The sequence below is a fragment of the Dendropsophus ebraccatus genome, chromosome 11 (assembly GCF_027789765.1).
Source record: "Dendropsophus ebraccatus isolate aDenEbr1 chromosome 11, aDenEbr1.pat, whole genome shotgun sequence".
NCBI lineage: Eukaryota > Metazoa > Chordata > Amphibia > Anura > Hylidae > Dendropsophus > Dendropsophus ebraccatus.
In genome coordinates, this window is record NC_091464.1 from 12,596,532 (window position 1) to 12,622,295 (window position 25,764).

The 25,764-nt window shown below is 43.3% G+C and overlaps 1 protein-coding gene across 1 annotated transcript in view; it reads right to left on the reverse strand.

The window, feature by feature from the left end:
- The window catches only part of SLC26A9 (solute carrier family 26 member 9), a 62,179-nt gene that overhangs the window by 27,547 nt on the left and 8,868 nt on the right, over positions 1-25,764 (reverse strand). The window contains exons 3-11 of the mRNA XM_069945579.1: positions 7,427-7,596; positions 5,788-5,927; positions 5,588-5,698; positions 5,332-5,507; positions 4,564-4,728; positions 4,337-4,489; positions 3,810-3,892; positions 2,635-2,782; positions 1,294-1,407 (exon numbers count right to left, since the gene is read on the reverse strand). Of these exons, the coding sequence (XP_069801680.1) occupies positions 1,294-1,407; positions 2,635-2,782; positions 3,810-3,892; positions 4,337-4,489; positions 4,564-4,728; positions 5,332-5,507; positions 5,588-5,698; positions 5,788-5,927; positions 7,427-7,596 (1,260 nt within the window). The remainder of the gene's footprint in view (positions 1-1,293; positions 1,408-2,634; positions 2,783-3,809; positions 3,893-4,336; positions 4,490-4,563; positions 4,729-5,331; positions 5,508-5,587; positions 5,699-5,787; positions 5,928-7,426; positions 7,597-25,764) is intronic.

Consider the following 25,764-nt stretch of genomic DNA (forward strand, 5'->3'; position numbering starts at 1 on the left):
TTAAGATTTTTTTTTAATTTATATGTCTCTCCCCAGGTCTACATCCCCTTTAGATTAGTGTATCAGTGTATACAATTTGTGCTCAGGTGTGAGATTTAGAAGCAGGACTGACTGTCAATCAGGCAAACAGGGATAGGGATGGGAGAGGGAGCAAGGAGGCATTCCACCCCTCAGGGTCCCGGGAACACCTCTTTGCTGCTATATCTACATTGACATCTATAGGGAAAGTAGCGTCCTTAAATTGGCAAATGTAAGTCATGGGACCCCTGTTCTGTTACTAGGTGGTAATAGAACAGGGGTCTTTTAGGGGACTCCTACAAATTATTATCTCTTATATAAAAATATGGAGCAATAAAATATATCATCAAGGATAACATAAAAGAAGGCATAAATACAGTATAGTAGAACCAAAGCTGCTCATAGCAGCCCAATAAACATGATAAAACTCTTTCCCAATACAAAATTTAAAGGAGCTTTTCTAAAAAAAATAATCTATGTAGCTATTTTACTTTTAATAAACAGTATATATAAAAGTCGGGCCACCTTTCACTTGTTTTTAGAAAAATGCTGCATAGGACACGATCAATAACTGATGGCTGAATGATCATTCCTTCACCAGTTATGTCTCCCGACTGGCGACTGTCCTCCCCATATACAGGAACGTTCAGCACAGCCGAGCATTCCTCTGTTCTCTATGGGGCGTCTAAGCCGCAGCCAGAGAGCGATGACTGCAGCTTATATCTCCCAGAACAAAGGGCCTGACCCTTATCTCCACTGACATCATCTGTGGATGGTCAGTCGGGAGACTACCAGCAGACAACTGAAGTATAAGGTATATGGGGACCTTCATGGCCACCCTGAATTGATCCAAGATGACCTTGTCTCAGTGAAAGTCATAAACTGTAAGGGTATGTTCACACTGAGGAACAGGTGAGGAATTTCAAGCAGAATCCGCACTTAATTTTACCTTTATTCTGCTTAAAATAAAAAAAATGTACAAAGCAATATCCCATTGTGTTCAATGGGATTTCTGCTCTGTTCTTCACACAGCGAAATTTACGCACGGAACGTTCCACCGCGGGTCCACTTTGGACGGATTCCGCTAGAGAAATACATCAGAAGTAATTGGGGCTTTGAATTTCTGCTTTCTGCTCGAATTCTGCACATATTTGCCCAGATCTGAAGAAAAGGAAATTTCAAGCAGAAAACTGTCCTCTTTAATTCCTCGCCTATTCCTCAGTGTGAACATACCCTACTAAGGAACTGTTATCAAGCATCTACATTCCCACCCACCTGTGACTTTCCTCCAGCTCCGTCCACTGCCAGAGTTACAGATAAAGCGCAGCAAATCACATGAATGAAGAAAAATGATCCAAAGAAATTACTGCAACCAAGGGCCAACATTTCCTGCAGAGAAAGCTTTGGTTATATTGGATGAACACGTAACAAAACACTACAACAATGTTCTCATTAGAAGTAAAAAAGAATCATTCTTGTCCATGGGCTGTGTCTGGCAATATAGGGCGGCCACGCACATGCATTTAAAGGGAAAGTGTCACGTAGTGCTTTTTATTTCATTCTGTCAATGATTAGAACCAGATACTAAAATATCTACATTTTTTCAATCTGTTTATATTTTCAGTTTATACATTTTTTATTCAATTTTTAGTACAGTAATATTTCTGCACAGCATTTAAAGGCATATTCTGCTCAAAAATAACTTTTCATATGTTCATTCCATGGGCATAACATAAGAAACAGAATAGACCTGTCTCTTTGGTCCCTGGCTGAGTGATCCCGCCTCGACTTCCAAGATGGACCTATCTGAGGATGACAAGCCAATCACAGTCTGAGATGGGACACTGCTGCAGCCAGTGATTGGCTCAGCAGGCTGTCACCCCCAGATGAGTCCCCATAGCGCTCATCCACCCTCCTCTCTAATTAAAATCAATGGAGCAGGCCGGATCAGTGAGCTATGGGGACGGACAGTGCTCCTGACGGGTGCCCCAGTGCTCTTAATGGTATTACTGGACCGTGGAGCAAACTACTAACTGCACCGTAATGGCACATAGGATGAAAGTAAGAGACATTTTTTCCTCCTCGGCGTCTCCTGTGCAATAGGGACACATCAGCAGGTGGAGTCATCTAACCTGCTGAAAGTTCCCCTTTAACCTGATAAGCCCTACAAGTATAACTGTATTAATTGAGGTAAGAGTACCCATTTAGTCTCAGAAACTGGGTAGGGGGGTGTCTTAAATTAGGCCATACACCCTTTTTTCTCGCCAGATTCACTAAAAGGTGCACACCTCTTAGTAAAACCGGCCAGGCAGGTGTCCGACCCTGCGCCTGGCGCACCAAATCTACGCCTGTAGATTAGAATAATGGTTTAAGCTTGCGAGCAGGCATAAATCATGAAAAATGAGACATGGCAGGAGGCCATGACTCCCCCTCCCCCCGCTTTGCCGAGTCCCCCCTGCCTTCCCATCAGGTGAGTGGAGGATAAGGCAGGCGTACGCCAGGGACAAGGGGCGAATCTATGCTTTCTCCGGAACTTTCATAAATGTCCCCAAGAATGTTTGAACCACCTTTAAATTAAGTTAAATAAGAAAAAAACTGTATTAATGAATGTCTTACTTGGTTTGGGTCAACATCATAGCCATGTTTTGCCCCTAAAGTTCTGCCCATAGCGAGGTTAATCACGTAGCCAACAATAGCCAGGGAGAAGGCTGTGCCAATCATATCGCCCCATTGACTTACAGTAGGTAATGAAGGTTTAGGAAAGCTGAAAATAAAGTGACAGACAATCACTTACTATCAGGCTATACATGTACAGTATTTAAGGTGCATGAAAGTAACCACAATCATAAACTAAAAGAAAGATGTCAAGCCTCACAATCTAAAATATATATATATTAGATGGATAATTTGTATTTTTACTAAATTCCCTAAAGTTATACTGTCACCCTCCTTATTCTCCATTCATTTAATCGGTGGACAGTGTCACCTGGGCCGCAAGCAGGCGCAAAGGCGCTCATTTTCATTGCCCTTATACAGCATGACAAATCAAGCAGCCGGGCTGTGTGAACAATCCTTGTATTGTTCATGCAGTCATGGAAAGTGACAGCACAGATATGTATATACTGGGTTCTGGGATATATTGTCAGTTTCCAGATCACATGGAGCAGTGCATACTTACTATTCACGCTGCTTGTGATCCGGCATCCCGCTCTACTGGCTCTCTTGTCCTGTAACTTTAAGCCCCGCCTCCTCTGGCTGTCAATAAATGTGGTGGAAATGGAGTCTGAAGATACAGCAGCAGCCGGAGGATGGGAGAGCCGGAGAGCGGGATGCTGGATCAAAAGCAGCATGGATGGTAAGTATATACTGCTTATATACTCCTGCTTGTGATCTGGAAACTGACAGCACAGATATACACATATCCCAGACCCCAATGTATTCATATCTGTGCTGTCAGTTTCCCTTTATTGTTATCAGCTGTATATTGCCTGTTTACACAAGAAGATGTGCAACCGATAATGATATTTTAAAGCCTGCTCTGAAGATCTGATCAGCCATGCATCGGACGCTTTCTTGGTTCTCAGCTGTTCGCTATCACTTTTACACGGGCCGATTATCGGCTAAAGGAGCGTTTCTACCAACCCCCCCAGCCGATAATTGCCTGTGTAAAAAGCCCTTTAGTCCACGATACATGTTGATAAATCTAGTGCATTCTTAGATTGTCTAGTTGCTAGTTCACACTAAGAATTAGACAGTTTTTTTGCTAGCAGATTTACTTCTTAACTACTTACCCTAAAGGTATTTGCCCCACTATGTTCATATGATATTTCTCAGGAAGGTTAAAACTGCCAGAGACAGCCGTAGCAATTATCACCTGAAAGAAAAGACAGGGATTGCCAATATTCCCTGAAAGAAGTGGAACGTAAAAGGAACGCAACATAAGGAGAGATAAGCGCGACTCAGTGTCGGACTGGCCCATTGGAGGACCAAAGAATCCTCCGGTGGGCCTCCAGCTTTAGAACCTGTGCAAACACTGACTCACATGTAGTTTCTCACTGGTTCTTCATTGGTGTGCTGCCAGGATCATTTCCTCTAGCGGGCCCCAGATACCCCAGTCCGACACTGGTGCGACTCGAGCCAAAAACCAAGGCTGGAGAAGTTGGAAGCAGCCCTGAAGCTGTCTGGAAAACATGGATATGGCCTATGACTCCCTGGGGCTGCATCCAACTTCTTCAGCCGCTGGTATTCAAATGCTCCAGCTGCGCTCATCTCTAAAAATAAGTATACAGCATATATCCAAAGGGAGAATGATACATACAATGATAATCTCCATAGGAATGGGGAAGCGAATCTTATGCATATACTTGAGGTTCAGCTCTTTGACGACAATAAGCAGCACCGTGCTGACCAGAGCAAAGACCAAGGAGGCCACGTTGGTGTGTGGGAGGTTCTTGCAGATGTCTATGAAGGTCTACAAGAAGCAATGTACAGAGGTTAGGTTTTATAGATGGAAGGTTCAATCTAAGGCTGGTTATACGTACTTACATAAACGATGGCCAGAGGACCGCTGTAGGGTGGCACCGTGACTCCAAATATATACTTGAGCACAGATATAAGAATTTGTAAGCCAGCTGCCGTCATGAAACCACGGATGAAGGATTCGGACAGATATATGGCGACAAAGCCAAACTGTACGAAGCCCAGAGCGATCTTAAAGAGAGGACAATAAGGAATGATAAACGGTGATATATACTGAACTATTCACCTGCTAAATAATACACACCTCTAACTATTCCCATCCTGTAAGGCCGGGTTCACACTGCATATTTGCTGGTCGTTTAATGGAAATACAGATGAAGTCCTTCGAAAAACGGATCCAAATGGATGTACACAAATGCACCCGTTTTTTTATCCAATTTTTTCCTTTAAGCTGCCGCATGAGACTTGATGTCTCAAGGCAGCTCAGCCATTCAGCGGCCGAGGCAGCACTCCGCTACGCCTGCTGAAAGGCTGAGCTGCCTTGAGAAGTCACGTCTCATGCGGCAGCTCAATCCAGGAAGCGGACGCGGGATGGGTGTACCAGGCGGCGCAATCCGGGACCTGGCGATGGAACCAGGGAGGTAAGTGACCTCCGCCGTCCATAACCACCCCCTCCCCGGCCATAGGCTAAAAATACCCCCGGGCCGGAGTACCCCTTTAAGCAGGTTAAACAAAAGCAAAAAACGCAGTGTGAACCCAGCCTAAGCACAGTAACATAGTAATTAGTACTAGTAGTTCGAACTAATTCGTAGCACTAAGTTAGTATGTGCCAACCTGTATGATCGCTGTCAGACACGCCAGGGTTGCTGAAACCTGTAGCCGAGCTTGATTCATCTTCTCTATATCTGTTACAGTGATATTTGTGGTCTCATTCACTTTCTGAAAATCGGACTCTGGAGCCAGCTGCATACACACATTGCCCACTATTATACTAATGACAGCAAACGTCCCTATAATGAACGAAGGCATCATGTTACGGGGAATGACACAAAATCACAGTCCAGATACTAAATCCACTAGAAATCCTTACCAGGTACCATCTGTGGAATTCCTCCCAGGAAGAAGTAAATCACAAGGGGAAAGAAGGAAGAGTAGAGTCCATTAACAGGTGGGAGGTTGGCAAGAAGAGCAAAGGCCATGCCTGGAACCATAAAGGAGAGGATCAACTAACACCGTCTGCTGGAGTGGACAGGTAAGTATATGCTTTTACCAAACATAGTCATAACTCACCTTGTGGGACCTGGATGGTGCCAGCGCTAACACCACCCAGCACATCTGGGAGAGCATATTCTTTTAAGTTATATTTGGGTACCCAAGTAAGAATTGGGAAGAGACCAAAAATTAGAGCTTTGAATTTTGCTGGTGTCCAACTGCAAGAAACACATACATAAACGGAATAAAAGAAGGGCTTCAAAATTAATACAAATCAAAAAGCCTACTTATTGCCATTTATTAAAGGTGAACTGTCAGCAGGTTAAAGTAATATAAGCTGCTGATAGCTCCTATAGCAGCCGGGATGCTGAGGAGGGAGGTAGGTGTCTTACCTTCTTCCTCGGTGCTGGTCCCACGCTATTCTTCTGCTGGAAGCAATGTTAGGAGGACTGCCCCGCCCCACAGCGTCATCCGGCCAGCCCGCTCCATGTATAATCAGTGGAGCGGGTGGGCTGGATGGCGCTGTGTTCCTAACAATGCTCCCAGCGGGAGATTTGTGACTAACAGTGTGGGACCAGCAACGAGGAGGAAGGTAAGACACATACCTTCCTCCTCAGCATCCCGGGCACTATAGGGGGCTATCAGCAGGTTATATTCCTCTAGTTCCCCTTTAAAGATGAGAGAGCTTTATTGAGTATAATATTCGCTCGAGTATCAGGCTACTGGAAAGTACTCTATACTCAGGCGAGTACTACACGCTGCAGCGGCTGAGATGGGACTGCAGCCGCAGACTGGTCAAGTAGGGATCCTGGAGACAGATAGAAGACAGAGTGGTAAATATACTTTCCCCACTCCCCTCCCCACCAACACAGCACTGTCTGCCACCAGGGGGTTAAGTTGACCTGACTGTTATTTTCAGATTTACCAAGTACCCACCGCTCTGCCGAGCATGGGGCACCTGGTTAAATACTCAAGTCTCCCATTGTTTTCAATGTTGCTCACTCATCTCTACCATTTATGCTTGTTTGTATAAATCAGTCGTTCAAGTAAATAATGATTCTCTGCAATATGGGTTTATAGCAATAGAGAGTTAGGGTCCTATTAGACTAAATGTTTTTTTAACGATAATCGATAAATGATATCTAAGTGATATCTCAGCCGCTCCCGCCGCTGAGATATCACTGCCGGAAGTCCAGCGCGCGCATCAGAGATGAGTTCGACGCTCATGGAGAATGACGGCTCCATTCATTCTCTATTAGCGCCGGACTCATCTCTGATGTGCGCACGCTGGGCTTCCAACGGTGATATCTCGGCGGCGGGAGCGGCTCCAGGAGCGGGACTTCGTGCACGGGGTAAGTATAAAGGGTTGGCTGGGCTCTGTCCCAGCACGGGGGGGTGACAGGTTCCCCTTAAATTCTAAGGATAAATCATATGATAATCATACCGTATAATAGGGCCATTAGCAGTTCCACCTGGTCCCTATTGCCTGAGGGGAATTAAAGGCCCCTCTACTGTGTAAAAAGCTTGGGGGAATGAAGGGGAAGAGGGGGCAAACCAACAAAATAGAAACAATGCTGGAATCAGGCCATCCAATTCTAAACATATTAAAGGGGGAATCAGGGGAGATAGCTGGTGGCCAAAGAAGGGGTCAGGCAAAGGGTCAATAATCCGAAAAGGATTATAGAATAATATACATAATATAGTTTCTAGCCATTACCTGAATAATTTCCTTGCTTTTCCACCCACTGGGTAACTGCGATTTTTTTTCTCATATTCTTCATTGAAAAAGTCAAGAGAGTACGTAGATCGATCAACGATGTATCGAGGCCGAGCCTTATTCATGGTTGGGTTCTTAAGACTTGCTGTGGCAAGTTGTCTTTTAATAACCTAATATATAAGAGATAGAAGAGTGTGTCATTATGCTGTCTGTTGGTATTAGAGATGCACACAACTCAAGCATGCTCGAGTCCGATCATTCGGCATTTCAACACCGGTGGCAGAAGTAGTTGGATGCAGCCCTAAGGAGTTCTGGAAAACATGGATACATCCTATGGGCTATGGCTGTATCCACCAGGACACCCTAGGGCGGCATCCAACTTCTTCTGTTTATTTAGCAGTGATTTAATATATAGGTCCACAGTAAGTGAATTTAAAAAATGTACCTGTACCTTTTTGGATATGTCAAAAGTTTTAATTGGTTGGGGACTGTGTATTAGGGGCTCAACTTTGCTTTCCCACTACGGACCCTCAGGGCTCATTCTAGCGATTAGTCAGGTTCTGAACACCCCGACCTCAACTGCTCAAAAGTGTTGACAAGCCTCTATGACATGTTAAAAATGTTTAAAGTGATGGTGCCCATATAAACATGTCATGAGATAAACATAAATCTATCCAAAGATTTAAAAATAAATTAAAAACTATAGTAAGGTTAAAATTAGAGATGAGCGAACCAGGTTCGGGTTCGAGTCCATCCGAACCCGAACGTTCGGCATTTGATTAGTGGCAGCTGCTGAAGTTGGATAAAGCTCTTAGGTTGTCTGGAAAACATGGATACAGCCAATGACTATATCCATGTTTTCCACATAGCCTTAGGGCTTTATCCAAGTTCAGCAGCCACCGCTAATCAAATGCTGAAGGTTCGGGTTTGGATGGACTCGAGCATGCTCCAGGTTCACTCATCTTAAGATGTAATGTAACAGTCCAATTTAGTCCATCATACATCATACTGTTCATCTGTTCTCCTGATATGCAGGAAAGTGGGCTTTGTGTTGCACCACTCCCTCCCCCCTCCAAATGATGATTGACAGCTGTCTGCCTATACACAGTATATATACAGTTTACCAAGGTTTTCTAACTTAATTGGTTTAGGAAGGAAGTTTGCACTCCAGCAATCTTATACTGTACTGTACAGGATGAGAGATGGATCTGCACTGCCTGTACTACTACTGTACTGTATATGCACTCCAGCAGTCTTATACAGTACAGGATGGGAGATGGTGGTGTACTGCCTTTACTACTACTGTACTGTATATGCACTCCAGCAGTCTTATACAGTACAGGATGGGAGACGGTGGTGCACTGACTGTACTACTACTGTACTGTATATGCACTCCAGCAGTCTTATACAGTACAGGATGGGAGATGGTGGTGCACTGTCTGTACTACTACTGTACTGTATATGCACTCCAGCAGTCTTATACAGTACAGGATGGGAGATGGTGGTGCACTGACTGTATTACTACTGTACTGTATATACACTCCATCAATCTTAGGCCATGTTTTCACAACAAATGTTTTGTATAAATCACAGCTGTTGTTGCAATTTGCAACAATGGCCGCGATTTATACAAAACATACATTTTATTTGAGTGAATGGAATCCCGGCCAGAGCATATACTCACGGTTCTGTTCAGCTTCTCTGTCACTTGTTTATGCTACCCTGAGATAGGACAGCTCTTAAAGAGTGACTTTGGTACTGGACCTTGTAAAAGCAACTTTTATGTGACTTTGGTACCGACCCTTTAAGAGTGAGTTCAGTACTGGCCCTTTAGGAGTAATGTTGATATCGGCCCTATAAGAGAACCCTGTTTGGTGCTGACCCTTTAACTCCTTCCCGCAGAAGGACGTACCGGTATGTCCTGCTGCGGGTGGGGAGGTTAAGAGACGGGTCACGGTGCAACCCTGCTCTGAACCGCCATGATCCTGGCTGCTTTCTGCAGCCCGGGAACACGGCTATCAGCGGGTGCAGCAGATCGCTGCACCCACTAATTAGTACAGTTAAATGCAGCTGTAAAACATGACGGCTGCATTTAAAAGCCCTTACCCCCCTCTCCCTGGTGTCTAGTGGCCAGATTGAATGCAATTCGAACACGGAGGGGGGATCCATTTTACTGGCCGGGCCGGGACTCAGCTTTGAAATGACACTGATCCCGGCTCAGCAATCAATGTATCTGGTCTGCTGCAGCCCAGAGTCATAGAGTACTGATCTGTTAGATCAGTGCTGTATTATATACACAGCATTCATCTCAATGGGAGTTCAGTGCTGTGTATATAGAAGTCCCCCAGGGGGATCAGTGCTGTGTATATAGAAGTCCCCCCTAACAACCACAGCAACCTTATATTAGTAAAGAAAATTGCTTGGTTACTGTGACAATCTGTATTTATGTCAGTGAGGCAAAATCGTAAGGACTTGCCAACTTTTATTGTCCAATAGGCACCATGTGACTGCGTGGATGTTGTCAGTAATTGAGTGAAGGACTTATGAATTTCTATTGGCTGCTACATTTCAGCTATTTGCATCTGTGCTGCGATTGGCTGGTTAGTGCTGTGCTGTGCGATATTTGAATTTCTGAACATTCTGTCTTTCATTTCTATGGGCAATTTGGACAAATCTGATTGAATCCAAAAATACTTAGCACACCTGTCACCTGTCAATGGCAGAAAATTAGGAAAGAAACTGGAACAAGAAGATGAAGAAGAAGAATAAACAATATACAGATTTGTGAAGCACTATAACTAGTCACTGCTCCTTCAGAGAGAATGAGGAAAGCACAGAAGTGCATTTAGTGGCTCAGCAATAGTACTGAGCATCTAAAATATTACCGGCTGAACACAAGAGACACAGTGAGAACATCAGCGGCTGTTTTTGGCAGAATGACTATGTGAAGAGTCTGAACAAACAGGCTTGAGAAGCCAAGGAGAGCTTCAGTCTTTCAGGTTGCACCATATCCTGAGCGGATATCAGTCTGGAAAAAGTGGCAGTATTTGCTTGAGATTTTGAGAGGGTACTGTGCCTGTCCTATTGTGTTTATATACACGGGCGTGTGTATGTTTAATACCCTGTTAGGATGTGGTGACAGAGCTTTAGTGTGTGCAGGGTTGGTTAATACTGGAATATAGCTGCTGTAACTGGACTGAAGTGGAGACAGAAATCATTGTGTCACTTTTATGTTATGGTTTAGTGTTGATTAAAAGGCTCCGTTTCGGCTTATTTTACACCTGGGCAATGGTTCCCTTTACAGTGTTATTCAATTACATCTCACAGTACGGCCGAACAGGAGAACTTCATCTTATTTAAAAGTTATTTCTAACTGGTTTTAACTCTATACAATAAAAAGTAACTTCTTGTAGTCAAAATTACCATTCTTTTAGCTGATGGGTTCATTAGAGACATTCCTGACAAATATTAGCGATCCTATGTTATCCCTACTGCTTACAAGCTTGTAATTAACCCTTTGAGGAACAGGCCCAAAATGACCCAGTGGACCGCGCAAATTTTCATTTTTGCGTTTTCGTTTTTTCCTCATCCCCTAATAAGAACTCTAGCACTTTCAGTTTTCTATCTACAGGGCCATGTGAGGGCTTGTTGTTTTTTACAGGAATAGTTGTACTGTGTAATGGCGTCTTTCATTCTACATGTATGAAGGAATCCCAAAATTATTATTTATGAAGATATAAATTGGTGTAATCGTAAAAAAGAATGCAGTATGGTAACGTTTGGGGGGTTCCTGTGTCTACATAATGCACTATATGGTAAAAGTGACATGATACTATTACTCTATAGGTCAGTCCGAACACAACCACATGCAGGTTACACAGATTCTCTAATGTTATATATTTTTTTTAATTAAATCTTTTTTTTTGCAATTAATTATTAATAAAAGGGGCCTATTATGATGCTTATAACGGTTTTAGTTTTCCACCTACGGGGCTGTATGTGGTGTCTTTATGTGTGCCAAGATCTCTAGTTTTTATTAATACCATATTTGTGAAGATCGGACGTTTTGATCACTTTTTTTTTTTTTTTTATATAATGTAAAAAAAATCGGTAGTCCTGACGCTTTTTTCACTCTTTTCGTTTATGCCGTTTTCTGTTAGCGATGATGATTGCTATATTTTAACAGATCGGACAATTACGCACGCTACGGTATATTTTATGTTTATTTTTATAAGCTTTATTTATATAATGTGAAAGGGCTTTGAGGTATTTATAAAAACATTTTTACTTTTTTTTTTTTTTTTTTTTTACACATTTTAAGTCCCCCTGGGCGACTTCTACCTGCAATACTTTGATTGCAAACACTGTACAATGCTACGCCATAGGCATAGCATTGATCAGTGTTAAAGGCATTCTGCTCATTGAGCCTGCCTGTGGCCGATCACACTGCGGGGGTCCCGATCGGTAAGTGATAGGGCACTGCCCCTGTCACTTACACTTAAATGACGTGGTCGTGTCGCGATTGTGGTGTTTAAGGGGTTAACGACACTCTGCAGCGCGATCGCTGCAGCCTGTCATTAACAGTGAGGGCCGCCTGCTCACTGCAGCCGGCCCCCACCTCCTATGAAGCGCGCTCCGCTCCGGAGCACCCTTCATAGCTCAGGACGTACCGTTATGGGGACAGTCACCCATGGCGTACCGGTACATCCTAGGTCGCCTAGAGGTTAAAGGGGTATTCCACTCAAACATAATTTTCATATGTTGCTGTCCATGGTTAGACTAACAATTCCTTCCATGTTTGTTATTATCTGTTCTATCTCCTTGCCCCAGTTCTGAGCTGCTGCTTTCTGCTAAAGACACATAAAAACTATATGTGAGCTTTTCACTCCGTCTACCCCTCCTCCCCCTCCCTTCTGAGACGACTTATGTAAACAAGTCCCTATTTGCAACTTTGTAGCAACTTTGTAATGCCAGGAAGGATAATCATATTGAGTTCTTCAGCAACTTGGTCTCAAATTAACCCTTCCAGAAGCTACAAAGTTGCAGACAGGGACTTGTAAGGGAGGGCGGAGGAGGTAAGATGGAGAAAAAAGCTCACACAACGTTTTTTTGTGTCTTCAGCAGAGAGCAGCAACGCAGCACTGAGGGAAGGAGGAATATATAATAACAACTATAGAATGAATTGTTAGTCTCACCATGGGCAGCGACACATGAAGAGTTATGTTTGAGTGGAATACTCCTTTAAATCATGGCATGACTCAAATCACCCAGTGCCCCCTTACTAGGAATATAACAATAATCATTAGTAACGTAATAATAAGTAGTAATATGTACTAAATACCTCATGAGGTACCTGCTATGCTAAATTTTCTGCTGTGAATCAACCTGCCAGAAACTAAACTTACCTGGACATAAATACTGCTCGCCCAGTTATACTTTACAACTTTAGGCTATGTTGCCACTTTAAAAAGATGGTTATAAAGCGGCCCCCAAAAATGTTGTTGGAATATACGGCCCAATTATATGGAGCAATTATTTGCAGAATTAGGCCAATTTGGGCAGAAATCGCTCCATGTAGTTAAGAGAACAATCAGCCCAGGAACTGATCATCGGCTGATCGTTGTCTTTAAACATTTTTAAAAAATCATCAGCCGCTGACTGTGCATTGCTAAGTGTAATAGTGATCCAATGTGTAATAGCGGCCAATGGCTGATGACAATGTAAAGAAAATAATAAAGATTATACAAACCTGTCCAGGCTTCCCTGTGTTTTTATGCATTTTCCCTGCTCACCACAGCCTTCACTGAAGCTTCTACACCTCTCTAAAGGGTCTGGTCACTCAACCAAACACTGTCTCTTCACAGTCAGTGATTGGTTGAGCGGCCTGTCACTTCAGAGATGGCTTCAGAAGTTTCAGTAGCAGCTGCAGTGAGCAGGGAAAAGGCAGCAGGACACCAGAGGTAAGTATAACTTTATTTAGACTGGCTCATGCTATGTCCAATGAGCACAACCACCAGAGTGCAAAGGTAGAGAGCTCTGCAATCCCATAAGTCCTCAGGTAGTGCCAGGTGTCTGTACTTTGCTCAATGTACTTGGCTCTATGCTATGTTCACACAACATCGTTTTTGGATGGTTGTCATTTCAGGTCCCAAAAAAGTCGGTATCATGAAAAATATTATAATAATTTGCATAATACGGCCATGTCTTGGTGCCAAAATGGTGGCAACCCAAAAAGGCGGCTATAAAACAGCCATAAACAGGTGTTGTGGTAACATAGGTAACAAGGTGATTAGATAACTTGCTAAGACAGATGCACACTACTGGTTCCTGGATCCAATAGGAACCCAAATAGCCCAACTATTGTAAAGTAACAACATCAATGGGCTTCAATGGAAAAAAAAATGCAAAGAAATAAAAAAAACAACAAGACTGAAGTATCATCCATTTGCATTTCCCAAAGTCAAAACAATTCATAATTAAATAAGAGGGATGTGCTCCATCATGTATAAGTAATGCCAAACTTCCAATAGGAGGCCCTCTTTACAAAACATAGGAGAAGAGGAACTCAGAAGTCAGCAAAGTATGGTGTGGCACAGCCGGGTGATGGGGATGAGGCCAAATGTTTCTTGCTGCAGAATATATTTGCACTAAAGCTTTGTATTTCTTTATAATGAAATCTAAAGGTTTGTGTCTCTTCTTATTGTAACTGAAGACACATGCGATTTTACAGCTGTCACCCTGGGCAAAGTAAGGCCAATAACTAACAGGCGTGCACATTACTTTTGAGGTAGGGCACCCAAACTTTCAATGGAAGCAAGTATGTTGGCTGACATCTAAAGTAATTCAGACCAGATTCTTATGAGAAGATTAAAGCATGTTAAAGAATGAAAAAAAGCTAGGTTGGGAATGGGGAGGTGCTGGTTTTGTCCGGGGCAGAGTGTGGGGGGGGGGGGGGGGGGGGAGACAGGAGTGGTGATGGGAGTGGGGAGAGATAGGAGCGGTGACGGGAGCGGGAAGAGACAGGAGCGGTGACAGGAGTGGGGGGATGGAAGTGGCAAAAGACGGGAGCGTGACAGGAGTGGGAAGAGACAGGAGCGGTCACGGTAGCGGGGAGAGTCAGGAGTGGTTGCAGCTGTGGGGGAAATAGGAGCAGGAGAGACAGGAGTGGGGGAGATGGGTGCAGGGAGAGACAGGAGCGGTGACAGAAGCGGGGGAGATGGTAGCGGGTGACAGGAGCGGGGGAGATGGGAGTGGGGAGAGACAGGAGTGGTGGATATGGGAGCGGGAAAGACAGGAGTGGTGACAGGAGTGGGGGGGGGGAGCGGGGGGGAGACAGGAGCAGTGACTGGAGCAGGGGAAATGGGAGCAGGTGACAGGAGCGTGGGGAGGCCGTCATCCACACTATGACCTGTCCTATTTTTTCGCAGCAAGGAAGACGACAAGGATGATGGCACTGATGGTATAAATTTTTTGGATTTTTCTCATGGATTCCACGTATGACCTGTTTTTTTACTTTTTTCACGTTACAGTTTCCCTACCTAAAAAAATTATGATGAGTGGTGTTCAGCCGCATAGGATATTAAAAGACAAAATCTATTCAGACATGACTAGGTCATGAGCATCGGACCAAGGCTGTGTAATAAAATTACATGGTACGTCTAGGGCAGTCCAATAACCACTTGTAGTTATTAAGCCACAAGTTGTCTCCGAATTTATCGATGACCATTTCAAGCAGAAATAAGGCTCAGTTCACACCAGTGTTTTACCTTCCGCCACAATTACATTTTTCTTTCACGTTTTGATAATCGAGAAACAGAACATAGCGGGCCCATCATACTCCCTATTCATTTCAATTGGTTTTTATTTTGCTTAGTTTGTCAGAGTTGTGCTCTGTTTTGCGTTTTTTTTTTTGGACGGACATAAAATTTGTCCTTGCACAAATTTTTTGTTTGTTCAAAAAAACAGAACAAGAACGGAAAGTGCACATCCGTATTTATTTATTTATTTTTTTTTTTACATTATAGTCAATAATAACAGATCTAAACGGAAGGTGTTTCCGCTCACGTCTATTTGTAAGTTAGGCTGGGTTCAAACTATATTTTCTCTTTCTCTGTTTTGCAAAAAGAAGATGGAAAACGGATGGAAAAACATGCATTTGTGTACCTCCGTTTCTTCCTTTATAATAAAAAAGGAACAAAGCACAGCTAAGTTTTTTTGTTATAATGGAAGTCAGTGAAAAAACGGATCAAAACAGAGGCACACAAATGCCTTTGTTTTTCCATCTGAAAAAATAAAATGTAGTGTGAACTCAGTCTTATCCATCATCATCAGGTTTTTTTTTTACTGAGCATGTGCAGAAGAAGTGAGAAACCAGTTAGGTATGGAAATCGTATGCCGACTTAAGCAAATGGATGGATAAAAGGCAAACTGCAACCGGACCCTTAACAAAAATGATCATTTTGCAATCAGTTTGCTCATTGGTTTGTGCTCATCTGTTTTTTTTATTTTTTTTTCCATTTAATATGCACAGATCCGTTCATGTACGAGACAAACGCAGGTGTGAACCCACCAGTATACAGTACATATAAGTTTTAAGGTTTAGGCCAATAAGGTTTTGCTACAGAAACCATATAACACAAAGTATTGTCAACAACTCTTACCTTGCCCTGAACCCCATGGTATGCCACGTTCTTGTTCCACAGTCAGGACATACACTGTCTCTAGTCACCTGCCCATGTTATCTGGCCAGTGTTTGACAGCTTAGTGTCTCTAAGCTTTCTGCACTACACAAAGAACAGACAGAAGTTCTAGCAATGACTGCTCTCCCTCTGTCTGGCACCTGGGTAGTGGAGGCATGCAGGGTTCGGCTGATGTGATTGATGACAAAGATACATGACAATAATAACAGTACTTTATCTCTATCAATTCCTGGCACGTTTTCTGTGCTCATCCGAACAATCAAACCTTTGTGCGCTGGAGCTTACAATCTAATTGGTGGCAACAAAGAGATACTCAGCTAAAAACTCATGTCTTCAAAACAATTATTTAAAAATTCTTATGGCCTTTGTGTCCAGTTCTTGCCACATCTATGATATCTCTTACTATGCTTTGAAGATCCTTAGGTTAACCTTTTTAAAATAAGTAAATAACAGGTTCTCCCCAGGGACCACCCTAAGGGTACTATTACACAGGCCGATGGGGGCACGATAATAACTGTAAGCGAGCACCCATCTGCTAGATCGGCGCTCGCTTACTGGGCCTATTACATGGCCTGATAATCGTTTAACAAGGGCTGCATGGACATCGTTACCGATGTCTTTGCAGCCCTTGCTTAAACTCTATACATTACCTATCCAGGCTGCAGGGCTCCTCTTGCGCTCTGCTTCTCACAGGGTCCTGCACGCTGCAGCTCCAGAGTGGCCTGTCTGAGATGACAGGCCGCTCAGCCAATCACTGCCTGAGGTTGAGCAGCCTGTCAGCTCAGACAGGCCACTCTGGAGCTGCAGCATGGGACCTGGTGACAAGCAGAGCGCAAGAGGAGCCCTGCAGCATGGATAGGTAATGTATAGAGTTTGGAAATAGCCAACCGCGCACCGCTATTGCACGTAGCGATACGCGGTCAGTGCTCGACAATTATAGGTCCAAACCTATAACAACGATCAGCCGATGATCGCTGTCATCGGCTGATCGTTGTGTTTATTACACAGAGCGATAATCGGCCCTGACAGGGCTGATTTGTCCGATTATCTTTCTGTGTAATAGGGCCTTAAAGCTATAGAAATCATGCCCAAGTATCATCATTGTATGTATCATTGTACATAGGCCCCTTCTTATAGTAGGGGGCCTGCTTTGTTCAGACCTAGTGTTGAGCGAACCTGTCCAATAGTTCGGGTTCGGCAACGTCCTCTGTACCCGTACACTCAGCATTTGATTCTCCGCAGCTGCAGAAGCTGGATGCAGCCCTAGGCCTGTCAGGAAAACATGCATACAGCCATAGGACTTAGGCTGTATCCATGTTTTCAAGGACTTCAACTTCTGCAGCTGTTGGGGAATTCAATGTCAAAGTTTGGAGTTTCGAGTTTCGAGTTTGGAGAACATTGCCTAACCCAAAGAGTTTGACAGGTCCGCTCTTCCGAACCTAGGCTTACTTGAGGCTGTACTCTGATGGGCCAGCCTCTGCATGCTATCACTCTGATCCAAACAAAACTTATACTCAAATAATGTCCAAATCACATAGCAATCACTAAATGTATTACAAATGTTTCTATGCCAAGGGTAAAAGAGAGCATACTCACCACTCCCAAGCTCCCACAGCTGCAGTGCCAACACCCCAGCTCTGCTTCCTGGTAGCTGATGAGGCATCATTCCTGCAAGAGGCCCCCAGCTCAGCCAATCACTGAGGGGGGCAATTCCTGCAGAGACTATGTGTCCTCAGATGCCAGGAAGTGGTGGACAGCAGAAATGTTAGTGTTACAGCTGTGGGTACTCAGGAGTGGTGAGTATGCCATTTTTTATGCCACCCAACAACTATTTTCGTTTATTACTGGACAATCCCTTTAAAAGGAAAATAACAGCAGGTCTCGGCCCCCTGTGTGACTATCTCCCCTCTTTGACGTGGCTTCGTGGATTCTAATAGAGGGGAGGTGGTTTCACCACACTGGTGGTGGCGGGCATCCCCTCTCCAGTGCTGGTCTGTGCATGTGCAAAACACAAAGCAATATACCTAGTGGTACATTCGCTTTAAGGGTAGCTTCACACACACCATATCGCAGTGAATTTTCTGCTGTGAAAACGCAGCAGATACGCAGAAGATACGCAGCAGATTTAATGTAAATAACTGAACACAGCATCAAATCTGCACCATCAAATCTGCTGCAGATCTGCTGCGCATCGGTCGTGTGTGTTAGCACCCTTATGGGGAAAAAACGCATGCAAAAACAGATGCAGTTGTTTGCCATCTATTAGGATCTGTTCCCCATTGACTTACACTAATGTAAGTTGACCATGTATCTGTTAAATGGAAAGCAAGAACACAGTGTGAACCCAGCCTAATATGATCACAATTGTAAAATACTTAGGGTGCGTTCATATGTACAGGATCTGCAGCAGATTTGATGGCGCAGATTTGAAGTTGCAGATTACATCAAATCTGCTGCGTAATTCACTGCAATACAGTGTGTGTTAAGATACCTTAAATCAGAAAGGACAACAAAAAGAAGTTGTGTGATCCTAGCCTTACTTCTACATGGAGGGTATACATATTCTGTGGACCTTATCAACATGACTACAAATCTAAAGCTAAGGATACTAGAAATAAGGTTTCCCATATGTAGTAGTGCATCTGATACAGGCTGAATGTCCGGCTCTTGTCTAGTCTCGTCTCCAGACAAATATATAAACAGCACAAACTCTATATAAATATAAAAACCCTGTAAGCAGTCGGATTCATCGGTCACTGTCACCTATCATATATGCGGTGCACAGCAATACTTTGTACATGTTCTAGCCCGTAGGAGCACTGTGTAAATCTGCGTTTAAAGTATTGGTAGAAAGGAAAATGATAAAAATAAACACGGAGAGCAAACAATGAAAAAATAGGCAGCAAATTAAATTTCGACTTCTGCAAACAGATGAAGTAATTATATAAGATGTGGACAATAGAAGAGAAAACAAGACACCTCATCGTCTGTCCGATACCTGTCCCAGGCTGATCTTATTCACTCTAGATATTCCATGCATATAACATACACAATAATAACATTACAAGGGGAATTCCAGTGAAAATGGTTTCCTTTCAAATCAACTGGTGTCAAAAAGGTATATAGATTTGTATTTTAATTATATTTAAAAAATCTTCAGTCTTCCAGTACTTATCAGCTGCTGTATGTGGTGTTTTATTTCCAGTCTGACACAGTGCTCTCTGCTGCCACCTCTGTCCATGTCAGGAACTGTCCAGAACAGGAGAGGTTTTCTATAGGGATTTGCTGCTGCTCTGGACAGTTCCTGACATGGACAGAGGGGGCAGCAGAGAGCACTGTGTCAGACTGGAAAGAATGCACCACTTCCTGTAGGACATACAGCAGCTGATAAGTACTGAAAGACTTAATATTTTTTTATAGAAGTAAATGATAAATCTCTGGCACTTTCTGACATCAGTTGATCTGAAAGAAAACAAATTTAGCTGGAGTACCCCTTTAACCCGAAGATTCTAGTTAAACGGTATGACCCTCAAATCGCAGGTTTACACTTGTTCTAACAAGTTGTCCAAACATTGTCCTGCTGAGGATTATCTCCCCGACCACGTCATACTGTATCTCCATGCATTAATCTAATGTTAAATTCCTAATCTTCTGAACAGCAGCAAACTTGGTGCAACCAGCAGTTCTTAACTCCTTCACTGCTGGAAAGCATTCATCTTAGTCACTGGATTACAGGGGATTCGATAGTAACAACTTAGTATAGTAGTTTTTTCAGTTGTTGACCTTCGTTTTGCTGCGTGCTGTGATACACTGGGGCACATAATAATTCCGGTTAATGGGAAGTTGTCAGCAGATTTGGGGTTATTAAACCATGGGCATGCTGCTCTGTTTGTATATACCTCTGTAAACATGTCCGTTTTACATGGAGAGAGAAAATAACTATAAAACTACTATTATGGGCATTGCAGTAGGGATGACTAGTCACAGTATTAAGGATGACTAGTCACCATATTATGCCCATTCTGCCTTAATTGATGTCCTGCCCGACACACTTAGGGGGACATTTATTAAGTCCGGCGTTTTTTAAGCCGGACTTATAAATGTCCCCGCATCTCCGGCGCTACGGGGATTTATGTAGAGGCGGACTGCCTCTACATAAATCCCATGCGCTCTGGTGCGCACCGCCGAAAACCTACGACAGCTGAGGACTGGAGTAGGTTTTCGGCGTATCGTTTGGCGGAACGGATGGTGAATCGCGTGGACTCTGAGAAAAGGCATTTTTCTCTGGTGCAAAGAGGCAGTCCCAAGTCACTATAATGCTGAGGACTTGATATAGGAAAGGATTGGGATGGATGGGGGTGAGGAGGCCACTTTCACGCTTTGTACATTTTTTGCATTCTGGAAGCACAGAACGATATATAATGTGTCTCCCTGCTCCCTGCTATCTAACCGCGTCAGCAGTTTGGGATGTGAATTGCAGCTGGCAACAAACTTAGGGACCAGGCCGATTTTCATGTTTGCACTTTAGTTTAGTGATAGGCCATAGCACTTGTATTTTTGCAGCTACAGGTTCATATGAGCCCTTATTGCAACACCAATTGTACTATGAGGGTACAAACCCACTTGACGTATTTGCTGCGTGAATCAGTCTTAAAAATAAGCAGACAAAACGCAGGTTGGCTTTATATGATTGTTCTGCATTAAAATACGCAATTGCGTATTTTTGAAGCGTGAAGCTTGTTGTTAGCAAAGCATCAGTTGTTAACAACCTGTGCGAAAAACGCATGTAGCTTCACGCTTCAAAAATACGCAATTGCGTATTTTAACGCAGAACAATTGTATAAAGCCAACCTGTGTTTTGCCTGCTTATTTTGATTCACGCAGCAAATACGTCAAGTGGGTTTGTACCCTGAAACACTTAATTTCTTTATAAAATCTGCTGCAAAATCGTGAAAAAAAGTGTATGGGGGGGGGGGGGGGGGTTCGTCTTGACGCGGTTTGCCCTGTGGAAAACTGACAAGTTACCAATGTTCCTCAAGTCAGTATGATTTTCTGCTTTATTTGCTTTTTTGGTCTATGGGGCTGTGTGAGGTGCCATTTTTTGCACCATGATCTGTACTTTTTTTTCAGTACCTTACTTGCGTAAATGCAAAATTTCCTTGATGTTATCTGCAATTTTGCACTTTGCTAGTTTTTTGCACTTATGCAGTTTACCAGGTGAGATCAGGGATGTAACCATTTAATAGTTTGGATGATTCCCCACATCGCCATAGCAAATTTATTTATAATTTTTTTGCTTATATATTTTTATTTAAAAATTAGTAAAAGGGGGGTGATTTAACATTTTATTATGGGATGGGACTTTATATTTATGGAAAAAGTTTTTCTAATTGGGGGGGGGGGGCGGGGGCAGGGGACTCCTATGAGCAGTGAACTGCATGGGTATAGAGATCAATGCAGTACATATGTACTGTATTGACCTGTGTTGGTAGGGCTTTATTGCTAGTAACTGCTAAAGAGCATCGCTTAGGCCACAGTCGGTGAGTATAATGTATTGTCTTAACACGATCACATTGTGGGAAGCCGATCCCCCCCACTAGGCTTTTTACTAACATTTAAATGCTTAATTAATAGCCATAATCCCTGGCTGCACATGATACAGTGCGCTCTTCATGGTGACATGACTGCTAAACCCATTTGTAAGGTGATAAAGGGAAAGACCCTATGCTAACCCATCATTATGTTCCTGTAGGGCTGGGGACACTGAGGATGACGGTTGTTTTGTTACCTACATCGTCAGCGCTGTTTTTCTGCAATCTTCTTCTGGTGCATTGGTTGCAATCATACAGGATGGCTTTCAAACGTGTTTATATGACATTACAGCTGATGTAGAAACATCTAGTCTGACCTTTTAGTATTTCCTTTTTTATTATTTTAGGATAGATATATGTGTATCCCAGGCAGGTTTATGTTCCGTTTATGTGGATTTACGATACCTGCTGCTGATGACACAGACACCAAGGCCCCTGCTACATATGGAAATAATGGGGACTTCCCTCTGCCTGGTCCATGGTTGGTCAATAGATCCCAATGGTTGGGACCTATGAAGAGTATGTGCCAAAGAACTTGAGTTCCAAAGTCCCTTTTTAAAAAAAAAAATAGTTTTTATTGTTTTTGTGTGTATTTTTGGCACACAGTACATTAGTCTTCCCCAACCTTCTACCCCATTTAGTGTGTTCCTTGTAGAACACATTTCTTTATTTGCCTGCCTACCTGGCACGTTTTTTGATGTTCTATTTTGCACAACAAAGATTAAGTTTCCACGGTGCATAAAAAGCCTTTTGCTTGTCTTTTTGTTTGGTGTGCATCCCGACGTTATAGTCTCCTGGGAGCGGCTCCTATTTCTGGATTACTGAAATGTTTCCCAATATAACACAAGTGTCCTCTTGTAACCGGCTCTCCTAACTCGATGACGTTAGCCCTTCATTTACACATAAAGTACAGTACCAAGACTTCAGGTATTCAATGGATACTTGTCCAAGAGAAATACCTTAAGGATAAATTATCGCTTCAATAACAAGCTCCATCCGACATGAGAGCTTAATAACTAATATCCTGATATCCAGTTACAGATGACATTTATTTACATACTGGAGCATCAATGTGTTTATTATTTATAACGCTAATACCGATCTCAACCCAAGAAAGAAGGGTATATAATCTAATGTATGCATTAAAGGGGGTCTCCGGGAAAACTGGTGTCAAATCAACTGTCAAATCAAGTTATAAAGATTTGTAATTTACTTCTATTTAAAAATCATCAGTCGTCCAGTACTTATCAGCTGCTGTATGTCCTGCAGGAAGTGGTGTATTCTTTTCAGTCTGACACAGTGCTCTCTGCTGCCACCTCTGGCCATGTCAGGAACTGTCCAGAGCAGGAGAGGATTTCTATGGGGACTTGCTACTGCTCTGGACAGTTCCTGACATGGACAGAGGGGGCAGCAGACTGGAAAGGAATCAACATTTCCTGCAGGGCATACAGCAGCTGATAAGTACTGGAAGACTTAAGATTTTTAAATAGAAGTAAATTACAAATCTCTGTGACTTTTTGAAACCAGTTGATTTGAAAAAAAAAAAAAAGATTTTTTTCTGGATAACCCCCTTAATCACTACAGTACTATGATTATAACTAACTAACAAGGTGCACACAGGGACCCTCACACCCTATTTTTTTCTGGGGAGTCGCATAGTGTCAGCAGGAGGAGACAGACAGTGCTCACAATACAATAAAGCGAGGAGACTAAAGGAGAAGGCGGCAAACAAGCGGCAACTCAAAGCAGTGCAGCCACACAGTGATTCCAACAGCAGTGTCACTGTGTGTGTTCCACCATGGTTTTACACAAACTATAAGACTGGATGTTGAACAAGAGGTTGAGAATAGAGCAAGTGGCTCCAAAGCTCCAATGTAAAATCTCTTCGAAAATTAGGAACCGAATTACTTGAATTTGGAGCAGTTCAAGAATCGAGGTACCAATGTATTAGAAAGATAGGGCCCTATTCTATGGGATGATTATCATTCGCATAATCGTTAACGATAAACGATCTCAAACGACCTGCTATTGCGAACGACCTGAAATCGTTCACCCATTTATACGGAACGATGATCGTTACGTATGATCGTTCTTGCTGTCGTCTTGTCGCTGCTATTGTGTTCGTCGCTACTGTGAACGACGTCTTATTCCATACGAACGATTTGTGAATGAGCAACAATAAAAATAGGTCTAGGTCTCATTAAGCGATCAACGATTCCTTGTTTGTCGATTAACAGCAGTCGTTAACTGCTATTATAACGAACGATTATTGCTTCATTCCGAACAATTTAACGATTATCCGAACGCTAATCTTTTCATGGAAAAGGGCCCATAGAGTATCCAAACAGAAAAGACCTATACATGTCATGGACTAAATAAATGCTTGGAATAATTGCAAAAATAGTGAGTAATATACAGAGAGGATCAAAGAAGAATGTACTGTTTTTAACATAACCATAGCAAATCCAACAAAGAATTAACAAATCTAGTAGAGTCAAGGAAGAGACTAAAAACTACATCATATAGGCGTTTCCCTAAAGAGATTTACTTTTAGTAAGTATAGAATAGGATTGTGTATACCGAACAATACATACCCCTATATAGAACCCTACTTAACTTACTGCCTCCTCTCTTCAACAACTTTCTATGAACTATCTCTATTTTTTACAAAGGCTTTGTTGACTTTTCTTTATGGTGTATATAAGATCATTAGGTTTTTAAAGGGGTTCTTCGGCCAAATGTAAAAATGCAGAGCAGCCAGAGGGTGGTGAGTACATAGTAAAAAGTCATACTTACCTGCTCCCATGCAGCCACGGCACTAGCAGCTCACTGTCAGCCTCTGATCTCCTGTTTCTCCCGGCTTCCTGTGTCATCACGACCTGGCAGTAACTGTGTGGCTGTGTGGCCAGTGAGTGACTGCAGAGATATCCAGCCTCAGTCACAGCACTGCAGGAGCATGGGGACAGGTAAGTATAACTTCTGTATTATGTTTCTACGACACCTGCCCTCCCTGGACTTTTAAACTTGGCCGAAGTACCCCTTTAGGGGTTGTGAAGATTTCCTTTAATGTTTGACATTCCTTTGGTATAACCTGGTAATTGGCCATAGTTGCTATGTAACAAAACTCAAATTGTTTGGGTCACTTAGTTTCTTATCAAGCTCTAAAGTGGAACAATTTTTTTTTATAGGCATTGAGGGGTAAATGCTGGTTGGGTTTTTTGGGTGCCATATGGGTCTGGGTTTGTCTGAAGAGAAAGCAACAAGCTTGTGTAGCAGATCACCTTAAATAAATGTGCCCGGCCAAACAGCAATAAGGTCGGCTTGCTTAACTATTCAATTCCTGTATGATTGTCTATTCAGCGGGGTATAATTTATAGAGGTCAGATGGGGATCTGGCTTTTTTAATACCTTAATAGGTAACAAAATCTTTTTCAGCTAACACCTGGGGGGTTTCTAATGGGCTTGTGATGTGATAAGACGCAAAAAAGTTGTTGGCACCTGGAGACATTAAGGGTACAAACCCACTTGCCGGATCTGCAGCGAGTCTCCTTGCTGCATTTTTGCAGCGAGACTCGCTGCAGATCCCAGCCCTATACTTTCATTAGCAGAGAAACTCTGCAGCCCTCCCCATTAACCCCATAGCCGCAGGACATTATACATTACCGGGTCCCCGTTCCTGCTTGCTTCGGGGCTCCCGGTGTCTTCACGGGCCACCCGGCCAATCAGTGCGCTGCGGCGGGGCAGCGCACTGATTGGCCGGGTGGGCTGTGAAGACACCGGTGGGGGGGGGGGGGGGGCGATCATGCGGCCGGGGGCGATCGGGGCTGCAGGGGGGGCGGGCAGGATATACATTACCAGGTCCTCGCTCCTGCTTGCTTCGGCGGCTCCCGGCACGTTCCGCCCGGCCAATCAGTGCGCTGCCCCGCCGCAGCACACTGATTGGCCGGGCGGGCCGTGAAGGCACCGGGAGCCCCGAAGCAAGCAGGAACGGGGACCCGGTAATGTATAATGTCCGGCGGCTAGGGGGTTAATGGGGAGGGCTGCAGAC